The 23,081-nt window shown below is 56.6% G+C and overlaps 2 protein-coding genes across 3 annotated transcripts in view; one reads left to right on the top strand and one right to left on the bottom strand.

The window, feature by feature from the left end:
- Window positions 1-23,081, top strand: part of TPPP3 (tubulin polymerization promoting protein family member 3) — a 202,740-nt gene that overhangs the window by 104,079 nt on the left and 75,580 nt on the right. The gene's annotated exons all lie outside the window — the stretch shown is intronic.
- Window positions 8,588-22,822, bottom strand: SLC9A5 (solute carrier family 9 member A5). 2 transcript variants are annotated; one of them, XM_059481698.1, is made up of 16 exons: window positions 22,647-22,822; window positions 17,474-17,776; window positions 16,661-16,824; window positions 16,309-16,387; window positions 15,424-15,601; window positions 15,082-15,302; window positions 14,694-14,896; window positions 14,106-14,195; window positions 13,907-13,977; window positions 13,107-13,236; window positions 12,521-12,609; window positions 12,268-12,394; window positions 11,987-12,157; window positions 11,355-11,424; window positions 11,068-11,202; window positions 8,588-10,690 (listed from the first exon to the last, which is right to left on the bottom strand). In XM_059481698.1, the coding sequence occupies exons 1-16, from the start codon at window positions 22,777-22,779 to the stop codon at window positions 10,224-10,226; spliced, it is 2,631 nt and encodes an 876-aa protein (XP_059337681.1). In that variant the 5' UTR covers window positions 22,780-22,822; the 3' UTR covers window positions 8,588-10,223. The 2 variants fall into 2 exon arrangements, with proteins under 2 accessions (XP_059337681.1, XP_059337682.1); XM_059481699.1 differs by having other exon boundaries at window positions 11,068-11,199.

The raw sequence follows: 23,081 nt of genomic DNA, 5'->3' as shown, positions 1-23,081 counted from the left end.
TCAGAGCAGGTCCAGAGGAGGCCACAGAGCTGATCCTGGGGCTGGAGCACCTCTTCTGTGTGGACAGTCTGAGAGAGAACTGTTCAGCCTGCAGCAGAGAAAGCTTTGGAGAGATCTTAGAGCCCCTTCCAGTACTTAAAGGAAGCTTACAAAAAAGAGAGAAATATTTATGCAGGCAGAAAGTGGTAGGATAAGAGGGAGTGGTTTTAAGCTAAAAGAGGAGAAATTTAGATTTGGTGTTAGGAAGAAATTCTTTACTCAAAGGATGGTGAGGCACTGGCTCAGGTTGCCCAGAAAAACTGCCAATGGCCCATCTCTAGAAGTGTTCAAGGCACAATTGGACAGGGCTTTGAGCAGCCTGGTTCAGTGGGTGGCATTCCTGCCTGTGGCAGGGGGGTTGGAACTCTGAGGTCCCTTACAAACCAAACCATTCTATGATTCTAAGTGAAAGCTCATACTGTGCAGTGCCAGAGAGAAAATGTGCAAGCAGGGCAATATCAGCCTTACAGCCTCTGCCCAAATATGAAGGCACACCTTGATGACACAGTGTCTTCCCAGACAAGCCAGCTGGACTCAGTACATGCAGAGTACTTGCTGGTTAGACCAGCTCCAGGCATCCCCAAGTGCCCAGGGTTTTGGCTCAGCTGGCATCCATCACTGCCAGGGTCCACAGGACAAAGTCCTGCTTCTGCACTCATCCAAGACACCCCTCTCAGTCTGAGCAGCTTTGGGCTCCTTTGGGCCAGGGAGGGGAGACACAGAGGTGCCCCCAGGCCTTGTGAAGTGGCTGTGCTAAACACCAGTCTTGGGTTAGTGCTGCACACCAGTCTCCAGAGACTTCTCCTTGCAGTCATGAACGCAGCCAGCACAGGCAGGAGGAGGGCTTGGACGGAAACCTCCTGCCCAGTCAGAGACCCCCCCAGTGCCCCCACACCCCAAGGGTGTTTCCCCACTGCACTGGACTCCTCTCTTGGGTCTTAGCATTCTGGTGCTTTGAATTCTAGGCAGGTGCTCTGGTTGGCAAGATGTGACTGTACTGGAGAAAATATCCCAACCCCCCACAAGAACCTGTAGGACACAGAGCCAGGCAGGGACACACCTCTCTGAATGTGGAGTCAAGACAGCTTAAACAGTTTAAGAGGAGCTTCTTTTCTGTCTCCTGAGAGTTTAGGCATTACCTCCCTTTCCTGAGAACAAAGTGCTCTTGGCTTAGAAATCCAGCTGTGGTTTCAGGACTGCTGCTTCAAAACTCACCACAGTCTCTGAACAGAATAGATCAGCTTTTTCTGCAGAGCAGCCTAAAAGTGACCCATCTCTCTCCAGATCCCACATATTTAATGGCACAGAAGAGTCATCTGTTTACCTTCCCTGCTGGCAGTGGTGCTGCATGCCATTTAGCCCCACAGCACATGTTTACTGTGCTCTGAGACAGCAGGCTCACCTCTGAGCCAGACATGCCAGCGGGCACCCACACCCTTCCTGCCCCAGCCCCTGTCCTGCAGACAAGGGACTCGCGGGACACAGGGCACACACTAAATTCCATCCTCAGTCACAGCTGCCAGGCCAGCTCCCCTTCCCAGGTCTGCTTGGCAGAGTAAGCATTGTGGTGACAGACAGACAGACACCTCCTGCCATGGCTCCACACCACCAGCAACCCCCTACTTGTGTCCCTGCTCTGTGCCCAGCTCATGCCTGGGCAGCCAGCACCCATGAGACACCTGCCCAGCCTGCACCAAGAGAAATGAGTACATCCCTTGGATATACTTTGGATGGGTACATCCCTTGGAGGATGCCGCTGAGCACCAGCCATTGCCAGACAAGGGCTGGGACACACTTCTGATCTGGAGACCCATCCCTTCTCTACTCAAAGCCAACTTAAATCCAGCTATGCCCTGCTAGGAGGCAGGGCTGGCAGCTCTAACCAGGGAAGCAAGGACCCCCTCTCCAACCACTGACTCCACAGTTTGCAGAGCCAGGACCAGCTCCCAGGTCCTACCTGGGGTGACAGTCAGGGACTAATCCAGGAGCTTTGATCCCCAGAACTGCTATTCCCCTGGGTGCACACTCTGCCAAGCTCCCATCCAGCCCCTCCAACCCTCCCAAACCCCACACTTACAGCCAGCTTTTGCAGAGCCTCTACCCAGCAGATCCCGACAGATCTTGCAAACCATTCTCCCATGGCAGAATGTCTCCAGAGAGAAGGAAAGCTCTCACCTGCCTACAGTTTGCTTCTCCAGAGCAGGCAGGGAGGCAGGCAAGCAGCTGAGTTAGCTCAGCACTCCCTGGGGCAGAGCAATAGCCCCAAGATGCAGCTCCAGGTCCCGTCAGTGCCCTATAGAGCTGCATGGGCGTTCCCTGGCACCAGCTGTCATGGTGCCTGTCACAGCGGGGCTGTGTTGCCCACTGAACTCAAGCAGTCCCACTGTGAGTCCTCCAGGTGCTTCTCAAAGTACCCTTAATCCAGCTGGTATTTCCAACAGGGGAATGACAACCTGCTCAGGTCTGACAGTTTCCCCAGGTACAGAAGAGATCTGCTTTGTCCCCCTCTAGCTTTGACCAGCTGGCAAAGGGGAAAGATCTCAGTCCTCCAGCAGCTCTGCAAGGCTTCAGACTGATGTTCAAGTCACTCTGCAGTGGGCAAAGAGCAGTTTGGGGTCAGGGTCTTCTCCCCAGGGGAGTCTAGAGCCAGCTCTGCTGACTGCAGATCCAGAGCACTGGGAAGGTTCCTCGTATGCCACTGGGAAGGGCTGGTTTGGCAGGGATAGGTGCAGTCTGCCACGGAACATCCACAGCTGGCAATTAGCGGAGTGAAACCTCAGGGAATGCCTACAGCAAGGATGCCAGGCTGGAACACAGAGCAGGTGGGACACAGGACACAGCGAGGAGGTGGCATGATGTGGATCATAGCTGCTGTGCCAGGGACCCTTTGTTCCCAGCTGGGCTGGAGGCAGAGGAAGCACCAGGAAGCAGCACATGACTGACATGCTGTGTTCCTGCTGGGGTGGGCACTCCCCTCCCTGGCACCAGGGCTGGAGAGCACCGGCAGGAAACCTGATTCAGTGCCATCAGCAGCAATAACAATGTGCCTCCTGAAGGAGAGGAGCAGCTTCCCCTTCAGACGGGCAGGACGGAGGGCTCCTGCCTCCTGTCAGCAATCTGTCCTCTCTCCCTCTCACTTGCTCTTCTTCCATCATGTTGCTGCTCTCTTCCTCCTCTTCTCTGCTCCCAATTCGAGACAGGGTAAGGTCAGCTTCAGAGCAGCCCCGGGAAGGTTCGAGGAGGCTGAGACCCCTCTGGGGCTCAAACAGGACTGTCAGACTGGGGCCATGAGCCTTCGGAGGAGCTTGGTGAGAGGAGGGACAAGTGGGCCAAGAGCTTCCTCCCCAACACAGAAACACTCAGGTCCAAGTCTGTGTTCTTTGCTGCTTTTTTTCCTTTATAGAACCATACAATGTTAAGAATTTGGAATGGACCTTAAAGATCATTCTGTCCCAAGGCCTCTTGCCATGAGCAGGGACACCTCCCACTAGACCAGACTGCTCAAGGCTTTATCCAACCTGGCTTTAAACACTTCCAGGGCTGGGACAACTCCAACCTCCCTAGGCAACACGTTCCAGTGTCTCACCACCCTCACAGTACAAGAAGGTTTTGGGGTTGGGTCATATTTTGCAGCGCCTGCCTGTGTTTGCTGCCGGGTGAGATGAAGGTGTCTGAGAGAGTGCGTGATTGAACTTGGACATCACACCCGCCATCAGGAGAGCGGGAGGAGCTGGGCAGCCGAGACTGGCACACCACAAGAGGCCTGAAACCGCCACTCGTATATTGTATTTTCCCTTAAGACTGCCCCGTCACGGAGTCCCCGGGGCCTTTGAGCCGCACCCGCCCCGCCGGGGGCTCCCTGAGGGGGCGCGGCGCCATCTTGGCGGGCGGGCTGGGGCGAGGCCTCGGCGCGGGGCGACACCTGCCGGCGGCGCGGGGCAGCGCGGCCCTCCCGCCGTGCCCGCGCTCCGCGCACCGAGCTCTGCGTCAGCCGAGCCCCGCGTACCGAGCGCGAAGCTCCGCATCAGCCGAGTTCCTCTTACTGAGCTCCGCGTACCGCGCTCCGCGTACTGCTACCGACCTCCGCGCACCGAACCTCGAGCTCCGCGCACAGCACACCGAGCTCCGCGCACCGAGCACCGCGCACCGAGCTCCGCGCACAGCGCACCGAGCTCCACGTACCGAGCTCCGCGCACCGAGCTCGGTACTCAGCCAGCGCCGGCCCCTCGGTGCGGCACCCTTGCTGAGGGGAGATGCTCCCCTGCAGCCCCGATCCCCACCAGCTTGGGGGCGGTTTGGTTGCCTTTGGGCAAGCGACGCCCCACGTGGAGCTGTATTTATAGACAAATCTAAGCACAGCGAGGTAGCTGCCTGACTTTTTCCCCTCTTCATTGCACTCCTCAGTCTGTGATTTCCTGTTTGCCTTTAAAGCTATTTTTACTAAGGAAAAAAAAATTAACAGTTTTATCTGTTCACTAGCAGAATAAAGCAAAGATTGGAGTGAACCTAGCAGGGATCATGGATTAACTCCCCAGCAGCAACCTGTCCCACCTGTTTGCTCCACAGCCCTTCCATCCCAGCACATGTGGCTGGTGCTCCTTCACTGGCTGGCTCCCATCAGCCAGCCCCATACACGTGGGAAAGCTTCACAGCTGTTTCTTTTTTATTTATTTCTGCGTACCTTTCTGAAGCTTTTGCCAGCTTTCTCCATAAATAGAAGAGGGTAGGGATGTCTACTGAAAATAGGTGTACCTACACCACCCATGTGGTAGAGAAGAGAATATCCTGGTCCTTGGGAGACTGGGATTTCTGGGAGAGCAGGAAGGACCCAGATGTCCAGGAGAAATCTAGAGGGGGTGACTCCTGCACAACTGATACTCCATGGTCCCAGCCATGCCTACAGAGGGGCTCTTAGGGCTCTCAGCCCACAGCTCATCCAGCTGTCTGTGAGAGCCTCAGAGACCGTAATCTGCCAGGGAGTCACACATGGTGAGGCCTCAGGTGGGTGCAGAGCCAGAAGCCAACTTCCCCCAGCCAGCAAAGGAGCTAAAAACAAGGCTTTAAGTGGCTCTCCAACAGCGTGGGTTTAGCTGGGCTTCAGGAGGCAATGCAGGGATTGCCTGCATTGCTGTGACAGAGGAAAGCACAGACACAGTACAGCTGCTGCAGAGTTTGGTCACTACCAGTACCCTGCAGCCTTTCCAGGCCCTTCTTCCTGGGCCACCCACAAGCTCAGGACAACCTGTGGTCTGATGTAGACCAGACCAACTGGGCTGGTGGTCACCTCCTAAAAGTGTCCTCAGCACCGTCCCTCCCTCTCCAGGTAACCCACCAACACATTCCATTTACCTTCAGGACAGCCTGGATGTGTGGCCACAATTGCCAGGAGAAGATGAGGTGAGAGGAGCCCAGGTGGCTTCTTCAGGGATCCTTGCCTTCCAAGGGTCTATGAGGAGCAGCTGTGCCTGGCTGCAGGGGAGATCACAGCTCTTGGATCTGGAGTACTCATAAAATCAAAGCCCACCACGCTGGCTTCCACTGTGGCTGCTCCGCAGAAATCCCCGGGAGTAGAAACCTCATTGCGCAGTCCTCAGGGATTCCTGCAGTTTTGTTTGCTCCTCCAGGGAGAAGCAAGTGTGAGCCCCGAAGGAAGGTGCGGATCACCCCGCCCAGCTCCTGCTGACCTGGGGATCGCTCTGCTCTTGCCTGTGCTCAGCCAGTCCGCACAGCGGGGCCGTGGGGAAAGGACCCTGCAGCCCGGCGGTGGCACAGCGCTGGGGACGGTGCCCGGCCCCGCGGGGACCCTGCGGGGTCGCTCAGGGCCGGCAGCCGGCGGGGACAGCCCGGGGAGCAGAGGGGCTGGCTCCTCTCGAGCCGGGGGGGCGCAGCGCGGAGCACGGAGGCTCTCCCATCCTGGCCGCTCTGCCCTGGAACGCAGCATGGAACCACTGCCCAGCGCGGGTCTGTTCCTCATTATCCGCCCCGGCTGATCCCGGCTCCGCCACCGCTCGCGGCACGGCCCCGCTCGCAGCCCGTCAGCCGAACAACTTCTGCACACCTGGAACAGAGCGAGGTCAGGGCTGGCATCCCCCTTCGGAGGTGATGCCAGAGGGAAAACGAATTGCTCCCTTCGCCAACAGGCAGAGGAGGCTTCCAGTGAAAGCAGGGATGGCTGCTTCAGGTGTGAAGAGCAGGAAGGCAAACACAGAATTCAGGGGAGATGTTCAGTTTGATTTCTGGTGGGATGGATACCTGGACAGATGGACACGAGGAGGCAGGAGGAGACTGACGTGTCTCCAAAATATTTGTACCAGATACAATCAGACTGAACACCTCTCCTCAGTTCTGCATTTGCCTTCCTGCTGTTCTCCATGCAAACGCGAGCATGGCCAAAGCCTCTGCCATGCTTTGTGTGAGAGGTGGGGAGCTGGCTCCTATTCACTCCCTTCCCCCTGCTCTGCCTGTATTGAGCAGTGTGAAAACCCCCCAAGAGGGTGTCAGAAGTGCTCCAGAAACAGAGCAGGATCAGCAACTACACATGTGAGTCAACAGCACCCTTGCTGCAGTGGAGAATACAAAACTGGCAGGTTCCAGAAAATTATTATTGCTTGGACTTGGTACCTGTGAGACACAACTGGGTGCTAGTTCCAATGTGGGCCCTCCCAAAAGAAAATATATATATATATATATATATATATATATATATATATGAATCAGCTTTAAGAAGATGAGCCAGAGGGAAGCTCCCAACAAGGTGGCACACAGAAACCACAGCACAACTCTACCCAGAGAAGCACTTGGAAGAACAAGAGGTAACAGGGACCACTGGCCCAGGGGAAATAGTCACTGAGCATAAGGAGAAATTCATTGTGTGCAAGACTGGTGTAGCTGTGGTGTGGTTCTGGGACAGGGACAGTTGACACCTCCATCCTCAGGGACATTCCAAATCCAGGGGGACAGGGTCTAGCTTTGCTACCAGCCCTGCACGAAGCTGGGATTGGACCATGGGCTTCCCAAGCCCTTCCAGTCTAAAATTTACCTGATGCTCCAATGTGCATTGTGCAAAAGCGATGTGGTGATTTTAAGACTCACTTGTAAGATGGCCAACACCAATCCATTGCCCACAGCTCTTCCCCACAGCTGATGTCAGATCTGCCTTACATCCCCTGCTGACTTCACAAGTTTTGCTACCACAGAGGAACTGGAGGAGCTGAGTATTGGAGAAAGTAAATGTCTGTGGAAAAAATGTGTGGTTTAATGGCAGGCTCTTAACAGAAGCTTGGGTACAAAATGATAGGTCTGTGATAATCTGCCCTGAGATGGGGTTGCTTACAGTCACAGTTGGAGGGCTGGATGTTCTGGGTTAGAGTCTGACAAGCAGCTCCTGTGGCTGTGCCTTACTCTGTCCTGGAGAAGCAGAAGTTTGGGCACATGCATTCATGGTTTGGCCCACTCCTCATGTTTTTCCACTGAAGCACTTTAGTATTTTTAGGCTGAAAGAGATGACTCTCTGCTATGCTGGAAGGATCAGGGCAGTCCTGTGCAGGCAGGACACTCGAAGGTGAAATCCAGAGAGTGAAGTACAAGACTGAAAACCAGCCAGGAGCCACCATCCCTGCTCACAACAAGGGTGGGGTTGAGGGTGGGAAGAAGGGGCTACAAGGGGCTGGCTGTGGCATGGAGACCCTGCACACACATTAGTTCCTAGGCTCAGATGTCTGGATGAGAGAGCAGCAACCAGCCCCAGCATTTCCTGAAGATCAGATGTCAGCTTTCCCTCCTCTGAGGACCTGAAGGATGCAGATCCACCTCTTCCAGGAAACCACCTGGCCCACACAGCCTGCTGCACTGCCAAGGCAATTGTGGCTGCAGGCTGTGCTGGCACTGAGGTCCAGCATGCAGAGCACAGCTCAGCCAGCAGCATTGTTGGTGGGATTCAAGGCAGATGGGGAATGTCACAAGGACCAGGAGCTTCCACGGGGGCCAGTGCAAAGCTAACAGGGCTAGAAGTTACATTTGACCCTGCCAAAAAGGACCAGGGGTTGATGGAGGATGCCAGGTTCAATACAAGCCAAACATCTGCCTTGTGAATCAAGTAAACCACATTTACTTTCCTTCAGGAAAAGCAGAGATCAAGGGAAAGAGCAAAACCAGCACACACCAATGCAAGGAGGCTCCTGTGGCCAGAATGCCCCGAAACAGACCCCTTTAAAACATATTTTTGGCTAGGAGAGAGGACATGGGAAGACGTGGGCTCCCAGCATGTTGGTGGTTGTGCAGCCACAGCTCTGGGCAGGAGGACCTGGTCTCTTGCTGGCTGCTCCTCTGCACAGCCTGACAACGGCTGCAGGCATGCAGCGCTTTGGAAAGAATTTCACATTTTCCACAAACTTTATGGAAACCAGGAAATCCAGTCAGGCACATCAAGAGAGGGGGGCTGGGGCCTCGGGTGGAGAAGAATGGAGAGGCACAAGGACATGGTACCTGCAAAGGAGAACTGAACCAGGATGGGCAGAGGTTCCCAGACAGACCAGACCACGACATCTGCTCCAACTCCAGTTTATTGAACATTACAAAATACTCTGCATATATTTTCACATTATAACAATATCCTTGCAAATACTATATTAAGTATTGAGTCATTTGTGGTGCCCATGGCTACAGAAAACACTGACCCAACTAGAGATTTAGTATGGCCCAATATCAGAAATCAAAACTAGAATAAGTCATACCAGAAATGCAAAACTATATAAAAACCTTTTAAAAACCTCATGCTCATCTAGTGGAACAGGTACAGAGCTGAAGGGCCTCTGCCAAGCCCTGCTTACAGGGCTGGGAGTCCCACCAGCTCACCTGCTCCACACTGGACTCACCCACCCAGTGCACCCAAGTGTCCCCTTGGCACCTGCTGTCTCAGCACACCCACAGAGCTGGAAAAGGCAGCCTTTTATCTGCTTTGGAGCATTAACAGCCCAGTCCAAGTCCCATTTTTCCCAAAGAGGAGTGACTCCCAACCCTCCTGCTCTAACAGTGCCCAGCCATTGTGCTCTTTTGTGTGCTGAGCAGTTCTTGGGATGCAATTCTTGGCCCTTGGGGTCACACCAGCAATAAGTCATTGTGTGGGCCACCAGCTCCCATCACCCTCTGAGGAGGGAACAGGGGTGGCTGGGATGCAGCTGTTGGGGACAGACCTCTGAAGATGCACACTGGTCACACCCATCACCCCTGTTCCTGATGTACATTCATACCTGCTGCTCGCTCCACTCCTTGCACCATGACCAGTCCTCCCAGCTGATGCACCCCAGGCAACTGGGAGACTCAGACGTGGGCAGAAGGAACACCAAGGATGCTGTGCAGGGCAGCTGCCTCCCAGTGAAGCCAGAAAGCTGAGCACTGCAGCTGTTGGGAACACATCCAGGTGAGAGGTGCGAGGCTGGCACAGCAGGTTGGCTGCTGGAGGAGTCCCTGTGCGTACAGGTTTGTTGGCCCAGCTCCTGCTGGAGCCAAACCCCAGGAGCACTGCTCCCAGTCCTGAGAAAGCCATGGCTTTGCCTCTGTGGTGCCTCCAAAATCCAGGGAACATGGGGGGTCATGGCAAGGAGCCCATCTCTGAGCTCCATGCATGCTGTGAGGAACCAGCACTGTGGCCACCTTGCAGTCAGTGGCTCGGTCACTGGGTGTGGGTGGGCTCTTGTGCACCAGCACTGCTCCCAGCCCTTTTTCCACAGACCTCCTGCTCACAGCCAGGCTGGAGACCAGCTCACACTCTTACACCTGTGAGCAGCCACAGCCCATCTTCCAGCAGCCACCACTTCAGGGCAGCACAGCCATGACAGGATCAAGTCTGTTTGGATCCCAGCCCTGGGAGAAATATCTCTACCCTCCCAACTGCAGAGATGTGTAGGGACCAGAGAGGAGGAATGAGGTCTGGGATCTGTGCCTTCCTAGGTGGACAGGGGCTGGTACCTGCTGTCACAGCACAAAGACCAATTATTGACCAGGTTTGCATCAGCAGGTGCATGGGCAAAGCACACCCTGGAGAACAGCTCCAGGAGGAGTACTGGGCTCTCCTGCCACTCCTGGAGTTTATGGAGACACACACAAGCTTTGCAGTGCAAGACAGAGCAGTCACCAGGTCATAGCCTGTCTGCAGCTCTCAGCCCCTTCCCAATGCACAGGGTGCCTCAGAGGTGGCCTGCTCTGTTGAACATCAGCCACCTGGGCTCTGCAGAGGGTGGCACCCTGCCCTGCTCCTCTGTGGCCATCAAAGGCTGCAGCTCCTGCTGCTCGGGACCGTCCGGGCTGCTGTCACTCTGTGACCGGCCGCTCTTGGAGAGGTGGCTGGGGAACTGGAAGCAGGAGCTCTGCTCTGGCATTGCCTGGCTTGCAGACTGGGGCTGCTCCTCCAGCACAGGGCAGGCAAACCTCCTGTGCTGAGGTCCACTCTCGATGCCCGGGGGGGAGGCGATGCTCTCCAGGGAGGAGATGCTTTGGTTCCACGCCTTCTGCATATCCACTGGCACGATCTTGGTGGTCTCCGAGGAGACATAAACAGCCAGATCAGCCTGGTCTCCTTTCCACGGCAGCTCCTTCTCTGCCAGGGTTGGCGATGGAGGGATGATGCAGGGGCTGGGGCAGACATCCAGGCTGCCTGGAGATGCAGATGGAGGGACAGTGAGAGGGAGCTTGCACAGCTCTCAGTCTCTCCTTGGACCCTGCAAACATTGCAGAACCAACCACTACCAAATGGCCAGAGAGCCCTAGAATATCCTGAGTTGGAAAGGACCCACAAGGATTATGGGTTATAATCCTATGTCCTGTGCAGGACAACCCCAATAATCACACCATGTGCTGGCCTGGGGATGCAGGACACAGAGAGGCTCTGCCATGCCTCCAGAGGACAGTGATTCTCCCATTCATGCTCTGTGGACTTTGGTTTTGCCCAGGTCATGGCAGCTTTGTTCCACAGGCAGAGGAAGGATAAGCTACCCAATGTCAGCTGCCCTCTCATGGAGCACTGGTGCCTACCAGGAGTTGTCTTTCCCTGCAGGACCTCATCAGTGGCTCGAGCAACGAACACAATCCCCTCATCGTCCTCCTTCTCCGTCTCCGAGCTATCACTCTCCTCCTCCTCTGAGCTGACCATCACCAGGACAGGAGCTGCTGGCAGATGGAGGGGCTTGGTTTGGTGCTAGCACAACCCTGGTGCTGTCATCCCACCGAGCTGGCAGTGGGCAGGCACAACAGGTGCTCCCATCCCACACCACCAGGTCCCCTTGCCAGGACCTTCCATCCTCACCTGCCACTGGCCTTACCTGCATCCTGCCAGGGGACACTTCTGTGAGTCTTCCCATTGGCTGTCTCTTTGGTCAGAGAGATGTTCTTCTGTGAAAGAAGAGGAACTGGCTGGGACCTGCCCTGTGCAAAGCCCTAAACCCAAGAGGTGGTCCTGCAATCCAGCCAACACTGAGCATGCAGATTCCCACCCTGGCTACATGGCAGATGGCTTCTAGTCCTTAGGCTTTGCATCTTCATGACCCCACAAGGAACAGATCAGCTGCAATGGCTTCAAAAGCCTCCAGAAAAAAAGAAGATACCTAAGATTCAACTTGAGGTGCAGTTCCACACTTCTGAGCCTGGATCTGCACCAGCACTGAGGCTGCTTTATGCTGAGTGCTCTTCAAAACAAACCTGGGGCTCCTCCAGGGCTTTGCTCAGTGAAGAGCCACCCCACAGCACTGATGGTGTGCTGAGGACACATGGACACACAACACCTGCACGCTCACACGCAGCATTAACAAGACTGAGAAGAGATTTCCCCTCTGGCTCTGGAGCTGCTGATGCCCTGCAACACTTCACCCACACCCCAAAAGGACCTCTCTTGCTGCATCCCGGGGTGGCCAAATCCCAGAGCTAGGAAAAGAACAGGAGCTTGGGAAGGACTTGCCTTTTTCCTGCCTTTTTCCTTCAGCCTGGCCTTGCTCTTGGAGGAGCAGACATTGTGCTTTGTGGACTTGAAGGTCTCCAGCCGCCTCTTCATGTTCTGCCGGAAGATTTCTTTATCTTGGCGCTCTTGTTTATCTGGAGAGATGAAGTGACGGCTGTAGCTGGCCTTGTACTGGCCGAGGGAGAGGCAAAGAGACACAGGGTGAGCAGCTGGCCCCGCGGAGGAGCACGGTCCATCCCTGCTCCCCTCGGGGCCAGCCCCGCCGTGCCCGGAGTGCTCACCCGCCGCCGGGGCTTGTAGAGGCTCCCTCGCAGCACGTGGTGCATGGCAGCGTCCTCCTTGTCGCGGCGGCTCCGCACCGTGTCGATCACCTGCAGGTCCAGGCACGCCCCGCTCCCGCTCTCCCTCCTGCGGGACATGGGCATGGATGGGCTGGGCTCCGGGCCAGCCCTGGGGCAACCCATCCCAGGAGAGAGGGCGGCTGGGAGGTCACACGAGGTCCATCCAGGAGCTCAGAGGGATGGCTGTACTCACAGGAGGTTTGTGACTGATGACTCTGACATGGACGTGCGGCTGGGCATGGAGGGCAGCGCCAGCTTGGCAGCCGAGTGCACGTGGCCACCCTGGGACGTGGGAGGACAAGGCAGGCATCAGGACTGTCGCTCTGATTTTTAAAGATTTTCTAAGCCTCCTGATGTTTACATTTTTGTAGCAAACTTTCTCACACGCTTTCTGTAAATAACTTATTATTTTGCATTATTTTATGGAGGAGGAGAAATTTGATGGACTCTTGGCTTGCCCAGTGTCATTGGAGAGGTGGCACTGTCACCCTCCAATCCCCTGTCTCTTTTGGAAAGCTATAAACGTTGGAGTCAGAAAATAAACTTCCCTTTTCTTCACCTTGAGAAAAGGAGAAGAAACTTCCCTTTTCTTCACCATGAGCGGTGTGTGTGCTCATGTTGTTTCGTGTCCTATAGTGACACAGGACAGCAAGGACCCAGCTGGGATGGACAGGTCCTCACTGCCTGGCCAGAGGGTGCACATGAGGGGAGGAACATACACAAGGGGAACCTCTCCTGCCAGGGCCATCCTGCTGCCTGGACACCACTGCTGCCTTTACCTGATCTACAAAGCTGATGGCATCACGGATGTTCAGCTTGTAATAAACATCCCAGATCTCATCCCGCAGCCTGTAGGCAGATTTACGCATCAGGAGCTGGCTCAGGTATTTCTTGTCAAACTGCTCCCACCTGCCATAAGATGAAGACACAGGCAGTTCAGCTCCCATGGGGTACCAGGGATATCTACCCACACAAGGCTGAGTGTCCCAGGTACAGCAAAGAGAGGCTGGGCACACAGGACCTGGCTGTGCACAGGGACACACTGCCAGGGAGAGCAGGAGGGGAGGGGACATGGTGACCCTTCAGCCTGCCCAAGGGGAAGCCAGATACTGTTGGGTCTGTGAGGCAGTGGGAGTAGGACTGGGGCCACCCTGCTGGAGCACTTCCCCTGCAGGAAACAGGCTTTTTGCATCCTTTTCCTGTTGCTGTGCTGCAGATAAACACTGCCCAGGCAGGAACAGGGCTGTTCCCTCCTCAGTGCCCAGGGCAGTTCCATCCATGAGGAGGCAGAGGGCCATTGCCACCAACATGGACACCCCAAGTTCTGACCTTGGCTAGCAATGTCAGCTCCACAGCATCCCCAGCCTGACCTCTCTCTGGGATGCTTTTGTGATCCTGGTCTGTTGCATAACAGCATCCGAAGGTACCTATCCAGACTGATGGACACACATACAGGCTTCCTGGTCCTGCTGCCCTGTCCACAGCAAAGGTGTCCTCCTGTGAGAGCCCCAAGATGTCCCTGTGGCTGGCATGCATCTCCCATTCACTAACAGTCGGCAGAGGATCCTCAGGCACTCACTTGTCCCGCCAGTAGTGGTAGCCATGGTGCCCCACGATGTCCTCCACTGCTGCCAAGATGTGGTCAAAGGCCTTGAGTGAGGGGAAGAGGGTGAGTGGTGGCAAGGCTGTGGGTGCCCTGGGGATGCCAAGGTCATATATGGTCCTTGCCCAGCCCCACACGTGAGGGGAGCTGGGGAGCCTCTGGCACTGTCACTTACGTGCTCATGCAGCTCCTCGTTGAGCGTGGGTTTGTGGTGGTCACTACGCTTCACCTTCAGCCACGTCACCAGGGGTTTGATGGTGAGGCCCTAGAATGGCAGGAGAAGGCAAGGGGAAGACTGGGAGGGTGAGAGGGTGCATGGCTGGGGCATGGGGAGCAGAAGCAGCACAAAGTGACTGGGGACAGTCATGCATGCCCCTATCAACCCAACCCCTGTGCCATGGTGTGCATCCCCAGTCATCCTTCCCCTAGACTAATTTTCATCCTCCCTGTGGCTTCCCTTCCTAGGGCACTGAGCTGGGGCCCATCAGCAGCTTTGTAAAGAGAGCAGCCTGGACAGGCATGCACTCTTGGAGCTCCTGGAGCCAATCCCAGAACAAAATGCAGTGGGAAAAGAAGATGGGCCATGGCCCCACCATCACAACAGTCCCCATAGCAGTCCTGCCCACCTGCTGATGGATGGGGTGCCAGAAAGCACCGAGGACCAAATGTCACTTGAAAAAGATAATTTCCCAAAGCACATGCCCCCAGGCCAGTTCTGGGGCAAGAAAGCAGCACTGGAGGAGGGCACAGTGCCCATCCTCACCTGCACAATGACAGTGAAGAACACCACCACGATGGTCGTTGCCACAAAGTAGTCCTTGGCTTTCACCTTTTCCCTGTCCAGCAGGATGACCAGGGCGAAGGCCACGGCCCCACGGAGGCCACCATATGACATGACCACCTGGTCGATCCTGTCCAGGGGGATGAGGCGGAAGCGGTTGAGCACGTACGTTTGGAGAACAACACCTGGGGAAGAAGGAGGAGGAGAGCCTGGAATGCTGGGAGAACCCTGCCTGCTCTAGCAGCACAGCACAAAATCCCAGCCAGCATCCATGGCTGGCCTTGTGCCCCAACCTTTCCTGGGCAAGATCCCTTTTTGGCATGAAAAGGGCTGTGTGCTACCAGCCATATACACAGCAGGATAGACTGACCCACGGCTCTGAAGAGCAGGATAAAGAACAGGGTGCCCAGCACCAGTGCTGTGTCCCACGTCCATTTGGAGGTGTCCACAGCCGAGATGCCCAGAAACATGAAGATGATCGTCTCTGAGCTGCTGGCCAGTGTCTTCATGGTGTACTTGACTGTGGTGCGGGATTTCTGGGAGATGTTGGCTTCCACGTACTTCTTGCAGCAGATCCCACAGAAGGTGACTCTGCAGAGGGGCAGGAGGAGATGGCATGGCCCTATGGCAGGAGGAGGAGTGGGTCTACTCACTGCCTCTTGCTGCTCAGCACGGCAGCCCCAATTCCTGGGCTCCCCTGGGCAGTACTCACGCCAGGATGGCGGAGAGCGAGACCATCTCGGCAGCCAGGTACGCCACGTAGGCCAGCAGGAAGACGAAGAGCGGCTCGATGATGCGCACGCGCTTGGTGAACCGCGTGATCAGGGCCAGCAGGAAGGCGAAGAGCAGCCCCACGGCTGTGCCCCCCAGGCTCACCAGGAAGAAGGAGGCTGGAGGGAGGAGAAGTCTCATGTGAACCATAAGGAAGTGGGCCCAGCTCCTGTACCCCACAGCCGTGCCATGCTGTGCTGGCCAAGCGCCATACTCCCACCAAGGTTCCCCCTCCAAAGCATCCTATGGAGCACAAAGCCTTGGATGATCCCAAAGCACCCCCTGGAGCACCTCTGCTGTGGGGCAGGCTGATAGAGTTGGGGCTGATGTTGGGGCTGCTCAGCCTGGAGAAGACCTCAGAAGCCCTTCCAGTAGCTGAAGACTACTCCAAAAGAGCTGGAGAGGGACTTTTGACATGGGTATGGAATAACAAGACAAGGGGGAGTGGCTTCAAACTGACAGAGGGTAGGATTAGAATTGGGTATTAGGAAGAAATTCTTCCCTGTGAGGGTGGTGAGGCCCTGGCAGAGACTGGCTGTCCCATCCCTGGAAGGATCAAGGCCCATCAAGGCCAGGTTGGGGGGCAGCCTGGTCTACTGGAAGGTGTCCCTGCTCATGGCAGCGGGGGCTGGAACAAGATGGTCTTTAAGGTTCCTTCCAGCCCACACAGTTCTGCAGTTCTATGCTGATGGCCAGCATGTGACACATGGAGGTGACAGAGCTGTGATGCTCAGTGCCCACCCCACAGGACAACAGCTCCTGTGCTTGCCCCCTCCACTTCCACAACAGAGGAGGAGGTGGAGGGGCTGGTGTGGCCATTACTCACCTACCCCCTTCACGTAGTCTGCGGCGTGGATGTGTGCTGGGCCCAGCTCCACAAAAGAGTTGAAGACCTTGTACAGCACCTGCAGGCAAGGCAAATCCCTTGAGAACCACAGGGCATTGCCCAGCCTTGAGAGGGGCAGGAGGGTCCTGTGGAAGAGGCATTTTCCACCCCAAACCTGTCAGATAACAGCTCATTTCAGCAAAGCCTCCCAGGGCCAGGAGAGAGGAAAGGCCAAGAGAGCATGGCATGGGTCTGCCCCCAGCTCAGGGATGTCACCTCTGCCCATCCTGGGGAATTCCAGCACCTTGGGCATGTTGGGCTCAACATTAGAGTCCCCCAGGCTGCAACTCACCACGGTGACAGCATCATTCAGGAGAGACTCGCCAAACACAATGATGAAGAGGGTCTCATTAACATGGACCTCCTCAAAGACAGCCAGGACTGCCACAGGGTCCACAGCTGAAATCAGGCTGCCAAAGAGCAGGAAATCCATCAGCCCAGCTTCAACACCTGGATCTGTTAGGACAGAAGGACCAAGGTCAGGCAAACCAGCCACCCCAGAGCCCCTCTCACCAGATGGAAACAAGCCTGTCGCTCATCTGATCCCAGTGACTTGGCTGCAGCATCTCAACTGGGAGTGCAATGGGATGAGCCCAAAAGTGTTCCCAAACCTCCAGGAAGCCCCTGGAAAGTGGGACTTGGTGCCTTTTTGCTGCAACATGAGAGGAGCATGAGGGATGTCCCTGTTGTCACCCAGGTGCATCACTGCTCCTCCAGCAGGCAAAACCAAAGGAGGCTCAGCAGCCCCACACATCAAGGGGCTCCTCAGGGCTCAGGAGAGCTCAAAACACAGCCCAGGCCAGGCAGGGCCAGTGGCTCCAGCCAAGGACAGGGAACGTGGCAGTGAGCCAGCAACACTAGCCAAGGTCAGCAGACAAAAATAGCAAAGACATGAGTCAGCCCAGTGCCAAGCAGGGCCCGTCTGCCCTGCACGCTTGACCGTCCTGCCAGAGCACCATGCCCAGGGTGTCAGGACCCTGCTCGTGCTGCAATTCCTAGGAATCCACAGCAGGGAGAGGCAGTGGCCTATGAAACTGGGGTTGCTGTGCACTGCCAGCCTATTTTTTGGGGACGTGGTCCGAGCTGGGCAGCCCTGCAGACCCACCCATGAGCCCGGCGCGGTGCAGCCCCCAGAGCGCGGTGCCGGTGGCGAAGGAGTTCCAGAGCGTGCCCACCACAGCATAGGTGAGGATGGCACCAATGTTGTCAAAGAACAGCCGGCTGGGCATGAAGTACCCCGAGTCCAGGACGATGGGGGGCAGAAGGAAGAGGAAGAACATGTTGGGCTCCAGCTGGTACTCGGCTTTCTTTGCCACGGCCAACACGATGCCCCCCAGGCCCAGCCCCAGCAGGATGAGAAGGCAGCTCTCTGGGACAACTGATGTCACCTTCCTTGACAGGTGGAAAACTAGAAGAAAAAGAAGAGTGAGAGCATCAGCCAAATGGCACATGGACAGAGCATCCCAAATCCACAGGCTTCACAGAAGGGCTGAGTGATGCATGATGGATGGGAGGAGAAGAGGGGAGCACCTATGGAAAGGCTGCTTCATGGCCACATGTGCACAAAAGACCTTCCAGCTACCTCCCAGGTCAGGATTTCAGGTCCCTGACTCTTTAGGATTTCCCTCTCAGCCAACAAGCCAATCAGCCAGGCATTTCACTTTTCTTGGCTTCTGGTGTCTGCACTTAAAGGTTTAAAGCAGGCAGGAGCACGTTCACAGTGTCACGAGCACTGCTGGCTGCTGTTCAAGTGAAGAAATCCTGGAACACCGGGACATGTCACCCCACTCAGAGACAAGGATGCTCAGCCCTGGTGACAGGATGACCTTGTTTGCATCTGTCTGAGCAAGCAGCCAGAGCAGCATGCAAACCACTGCAGCACAAGCCATGCGTGAGCACAACCTCCCCCAGCACCAGCTAACCTACCTGCATGCAAAAGCACAGGCACTTGGGAGCTGCAGATTTAGAGATGCTTGGAATAATCACTTTATTCCACGCAAGGTTTGGGCCAAATCTTAAGCTGCCGTGGAACAGGATGTATTTTCTAAAGCAAACAGAGGATGCCCTGGTGTTCATCCAGCAGTAATGTGGCAGTGAGCCTGTGCTCAGGCACCAGCCAGCAAGGTGCCATGCCAGCCAGCACAGGGAATTCATTCCTCCAGGCACCCTTGGCCCCCATGTGTAATCCCAAATCAGTCCAGCTTCCAGGCAGGCAAACCCAGCCCTGGGGGTTTCTCCTTGCTAGCACAAGGTGCCCCTCTAAAAGGGCATTGCTTGGGGAAAGGCTCCTGAGGGTCACAGTCATTTTGTCTTCCTGTCACCAGGTTCTGCCATCAGTTGTGACATCCAGCCCAGCTCTGTTGCATGACTTGACCATCAGATGAAGAAATCTCCTGGTGAGTGGGTTCCTCTGGGCACTTTGAGAGCCACCTCTGTCCTTGTGCACCCAGCAGGTACAAGGGGCATCAGGGTAGGCTCTGAGCCATCACTTGGCTGCAAGCCCAGCCCTGCTGCCAACCCCAAAACCCAGTCCCTAAAGCCCTTTAGCTGGACTAAAGCTGCCCATTGCTTGTGCCAAGCTACCCCTCCAGAAGGAAAGTTGTGCTATGGTCATGCACCAACCCGGGTCACTCAGCTGCTTCCCTCCTTTGGAACCCCAATGGACAGACCATAAGGTCTGCCTAGCCCAGGGTGCTGTCTCCAGTGGCATAGACCTGGAGAGGAGCCCAGGAACAGGCAGTACTTCATCAGCAGGTTTCCATGTGTCTATGCCCTTGTCATTCTCCTCTGAACCTGTCCTGGTCCTGCTCTATCCTTCTGGGACAGGTCCCAGTGTCCTTGAGATGAGGACAGCCAGAGAGAACTGAGGCTGTGGCCTCCTCATGTTCTTCCTTTCTCCTTTCTCAGCACCTCTTAGGTGATTTACTTTCCTTCACCACAGCTGAGCTCTGAATTAGAGGAGCTAATTGAATGACAAAGATGTGATTCACAACCAGAGACATCTTTGAACCCACCACCCAATGGGCAGGCTAAGGACCACTTTTCCTTTAGTTGAGGACCTCAAGAGGTTGCTGCTTGGCACAGCAAGCTCCATCCATGCCCCAGCACTGGCTCCCTGCCATGATACAGCAGGAGCACTGCTGCAGCCAGCAGGGGCAGAGCAGCGAGCACAGGGGCAGCGTGATCTGCAGCTCCACCTCAAGCACCTCAATAGGAAAGAGCAGCCAGGCCAAGGCTCTGCCACAGCACACCCCAGAGCCTGGGGCACCCCCTCAGCCCCAGCCACCTCTGCTCCCTGCTGTGGGCTGCAATACAGCCCTGGAGATGTGGTGACACGGACACCACAGCCCTCCAAGCAGACCCACAGCCTGAGGAAAACCTGGCTGGGCTTCATCCAGGCCAAATTCCTGCTAAATGACCACACAAGTGACTGCAGAGCCCTGCTCACCCCGCACAAGCTGCCGGCACCGTGGACGGATGGCGCTCGCTCAGCGCCTGCCGCAGGCTGTGAAGCTGCTTCCCACCCACGGGAACAAAGCTCTGAAGTTTTCAAGAAGGGAACGAGGCGTCCAGCCCCTTTCTGCATTCTCAGGAACATTGCCAAGATCCCTCTCTCTGCTTCGGCAACCCAGCTGCATTCCTCGTGCTGTGGAACTGTCCTGGCTGGCTGGGGCACCCAGGAGAGCGTGCAGGGATGCTGTGGGGACATGAGTCCTGGCTGCCACCCATCCTGGAAGTGTTCAAGGCCAGGTTGGATGGGGCTTTCAGCAACTTGGTCTAATGGAAGGTGTCTCTGCCCATGGAAGAGTAGTTGGAAAAAGATAATCTCTAAAGTCCCTTCCAACTCAAGCTATTCTATGATTGATTTCACCAAGCCAGAAACTTGGTCAAATAAAGGAGAAGCATCAATGGGAAAGATCATGCTTGTCCAAAAATCTGCTGGCTGATGGGGAGAGCTGCCAGCCTCCCCAGGAAATGGCAGCACATGAGCTCCCATGTGTCACAGAGAGCAGCCAGTGGGGACAGACTGAACAAGCTCTAATTTTATACACACTAGTCAAGGATTTCAGCACTAAAGGTTCCCACAGCAACAGTAACTTAGCCACATGTGAATTAACTTCAGAGACATAATCCATACTCAGGCATACATAATGAAGTATTTGCCATTGAGACAACTCAGGGCCAAAACCTCCTCTGCTCCTCCAGAGCTTGAGAAATGGCAGAACACCTAAACCAGGACATGAGCAGCTGGGGGCAGAGATGATAGTGTGAGGAGAGATGGTTGCAATGGTGCTGAATAGAAAAACATCTCTCTGCTGGCAAACTCCTGCCTGTGGGGCAGCTATGTGTAAGGAGAATGTCTGGGGCAATGCTCATCACCTCTGTGTTCCCCATCCTGTGCTCTGACTGTGCATGGAAAAGGCAGCAAAGCCCGGATGATGCCTCGCTGTGCAGGAAGGCAACACCCAAGCCAGTTTTTCCCTGCCCCGGGTGTTTGCTGGCTTGGGTCACCCCAGCATCGTGACTGCCTCTGAGAACAGAGCCCACAGTGTCATTTCCCCATCACCCGGGCGTGGGGCCGCTTCCTCCCCTCCACCAGTCACAGGGCAGTGAGCTGGCAGCCCAGCGCCACAACCGCAGCGGATCCTCTGCACCAGCCTGCGCCCAGCGTGCACAGCTGGCACAACTGGCACTGCTCTCTCTGCTCCCCAAAATCCTCCACCCCCGGTTCATCTCCTCTGTGGACTCCTGTGCACCCTGGGGATGGCAGGTGCCATCTCTGGGGACACCCATGGCAGGGTGCTGCCCCAGGTCTGGGTGTCACTATTGGCTCCAGGCTCTGAGGATCCATTGGACCCACTGGGTACACTAAACCTGGCAGCTCAAAGCCATCAGGGCTGTGTCTCACAGACAGAGAAGGAGAGTGGCCATCAGCCTCAGGCCTGGAAGAAAGTGGGGATTTGGAAATGATCCCAACTCAGGCCCCCCTGCACCCACCCACACAAAATCAGGGCGGCTGAGGGGAGCACGTCAATGGAAACCTGCACAGGGAGCAGCTCTGGGGAGAGGTTGGAGAGAAGAACATAACAGTCAGGGAAAGGAATTTTCTCTCTGATCTTCTGCAGGTAGGAGGGAGGCACTCGGCAGCTGGAGGTGGCACAGCTACAGCAGAGTGCTGTATTTTTAAACTCATGATACCTTTCAATTCATTCCTCGCGAGGCTTTAGGTCTCTCTTGCAAGAAGGCAAGGAAGGAGAGGAACGGAAGATCCACAGTGATGCTGGGACAGGAAGAGGCCAGCTGGTGGTCACAGCTGTAGCTGTCTCCTGTGTAACGAGTGCTGCACATCCCTGGCTCATCAGAGATTCCCCTGCAAACTCTGAACCCACATTTCTTGATCCAGCTTGAAACTCAGAGGATGTCTGCACCCTCACCACAGGGTCTGTGCCCACAGTGGGGTCTCTAAGGAGAGAACCTGGCTCAAGGTCACGATCTCATCCCCAGGGCCCAGCACAGCAGGCAGGGGCACTGTGGAGGACCAGCCCTCTGGGTACCCCTGCCTGGCACCCACGCACGGGTGTCCCCTCCCCAGCACCCTGGATGCTGGTAGGGAGCCCAGCCCTTCACAGCTCACACAGATCCTCATTGTGCCTTCCCACACAGCCTTTCACAGCAGAGCCTCCCCCAGCTCCGTGGTTCTGTGCTGAGGAGCACAAGGGTCCGAGGCCAGCCCAATCCGGAGTGACCCACTGGAGGAGACTACAGGCACCTGCCATCCCCAGGCCCATGGGGCACATCCTGCCCGCACCGGCCCCACCGAGCCTTTCCCGGGGCTGTGCGGGAACAATGGCTTCCAGACATGCCAGCGGCAGGTGCTGTGCCAGCCCTTGGGAACACGGGACATCCTTTGGGGCTTCTCTTCTCATGAACCCTCCATCCTCTGTGCCCACCCATCTATCCATCCATCCCTCGCAGGAAAAAACAGCCCGGGCCCCCACCCTTTCCTTCGGGTGGTGCCTTAACCCCGCCGCCGCGCATCATCCCACGGCAGGGCACGGAGGATGTGGCGTGGTCCGCGACCTCCGCAATCCAGCTGGGAGCGGTGACCAGCCGGGTTTGTCCCCATGACCCGTGTCCCGGCGTGCGGTGACACCGCTGATCCCGGGGGCCCCCGCGCCCGCCGGGGATGCCGCATCCCCCCTGCCCGCCCGGGGGTGGCCACGTCTGCTCCCGGGGCACCGGAGCGGGTGGGGACGCGGGGACACGGGGACACTCACCGATCTTGGCCAGGCTGGCTACCAGGATCCAGGCGGCCACCAGGCAGGGCGCCTGCACCTCCCGCCACTGCCAGCGCAGCAGCTCGGCTCCCGCCGGGGCGGCGGGGCCGGGGGAGGCCGCCGGGGGCTGCATGGCCCCGCCGCTCCCGCCTCTCCCGCCGCTCCGCTCCGCCGCGGCGCCGGTCCCGGCCCCCGCCCGCGTCACGCGCACGTGGGGATGCGCCGGGACGGCCCCCGGGCCCCACGCCACGGGCCCCGCCCCGCCCGGCACCGGCCCGCCCCGCACCTCGGCACCCCGGTACGGCCCCGGGCCTTAGCGCCCGCCCCGGAGCCCTGCACCCCCCTGCTCACCCCTTGCATCCCCCTCCCCTCCATCCCAGCTCATCTGCTCACTCCCGGAGCCCCCTGGGCCATGCGAGTCCCCTGTCCCCCTCT

Source organism: Ammospiza nelsoni, chromosome 13 (assembly GCF_027579445.1).
Source record: "Ammospiza nelsoni isolate bAmmNel1 chromosome 13, bAmmNel1.pri, whole genome shotgun sequence".
Classification (NCBI taxonomy): domain Eukaryota; kingdom Metazoa; phylum Chordata; class Aves; order Passeriformes; family Passerellidae; genus Ammospiza; species Ammospiza nelsoni.
Note: the sequence above shows the minus strand (reverse complement) of the source record. Positions and strands in the feature narration are given on the sequence as shown.

Coding starts and splice junctions, on each gene's coding strand:
- SLC9A5 (XM_059481698.1), bottom strand. CDS start 22,779: ATGCAGCCCCCGGCGGCCTCCCCCGGCCCCGCCGCCCCGGCGGGAGCC. Junction 15,602..16,308: donor AGACTACGTGAAGGGGGTAG/GTGAGTAATGGC, acceptor TCCTCCCTCCAG/CCTCCTTCTTCCTGGTGAGC. Junction 10,691..11,067: donor GCAGGGAAAGACAACTCCTG/GTAGGCACCAGT, acceptor CTGCATCTCCAG/GCAGCCTGGATGTCTGCCCC.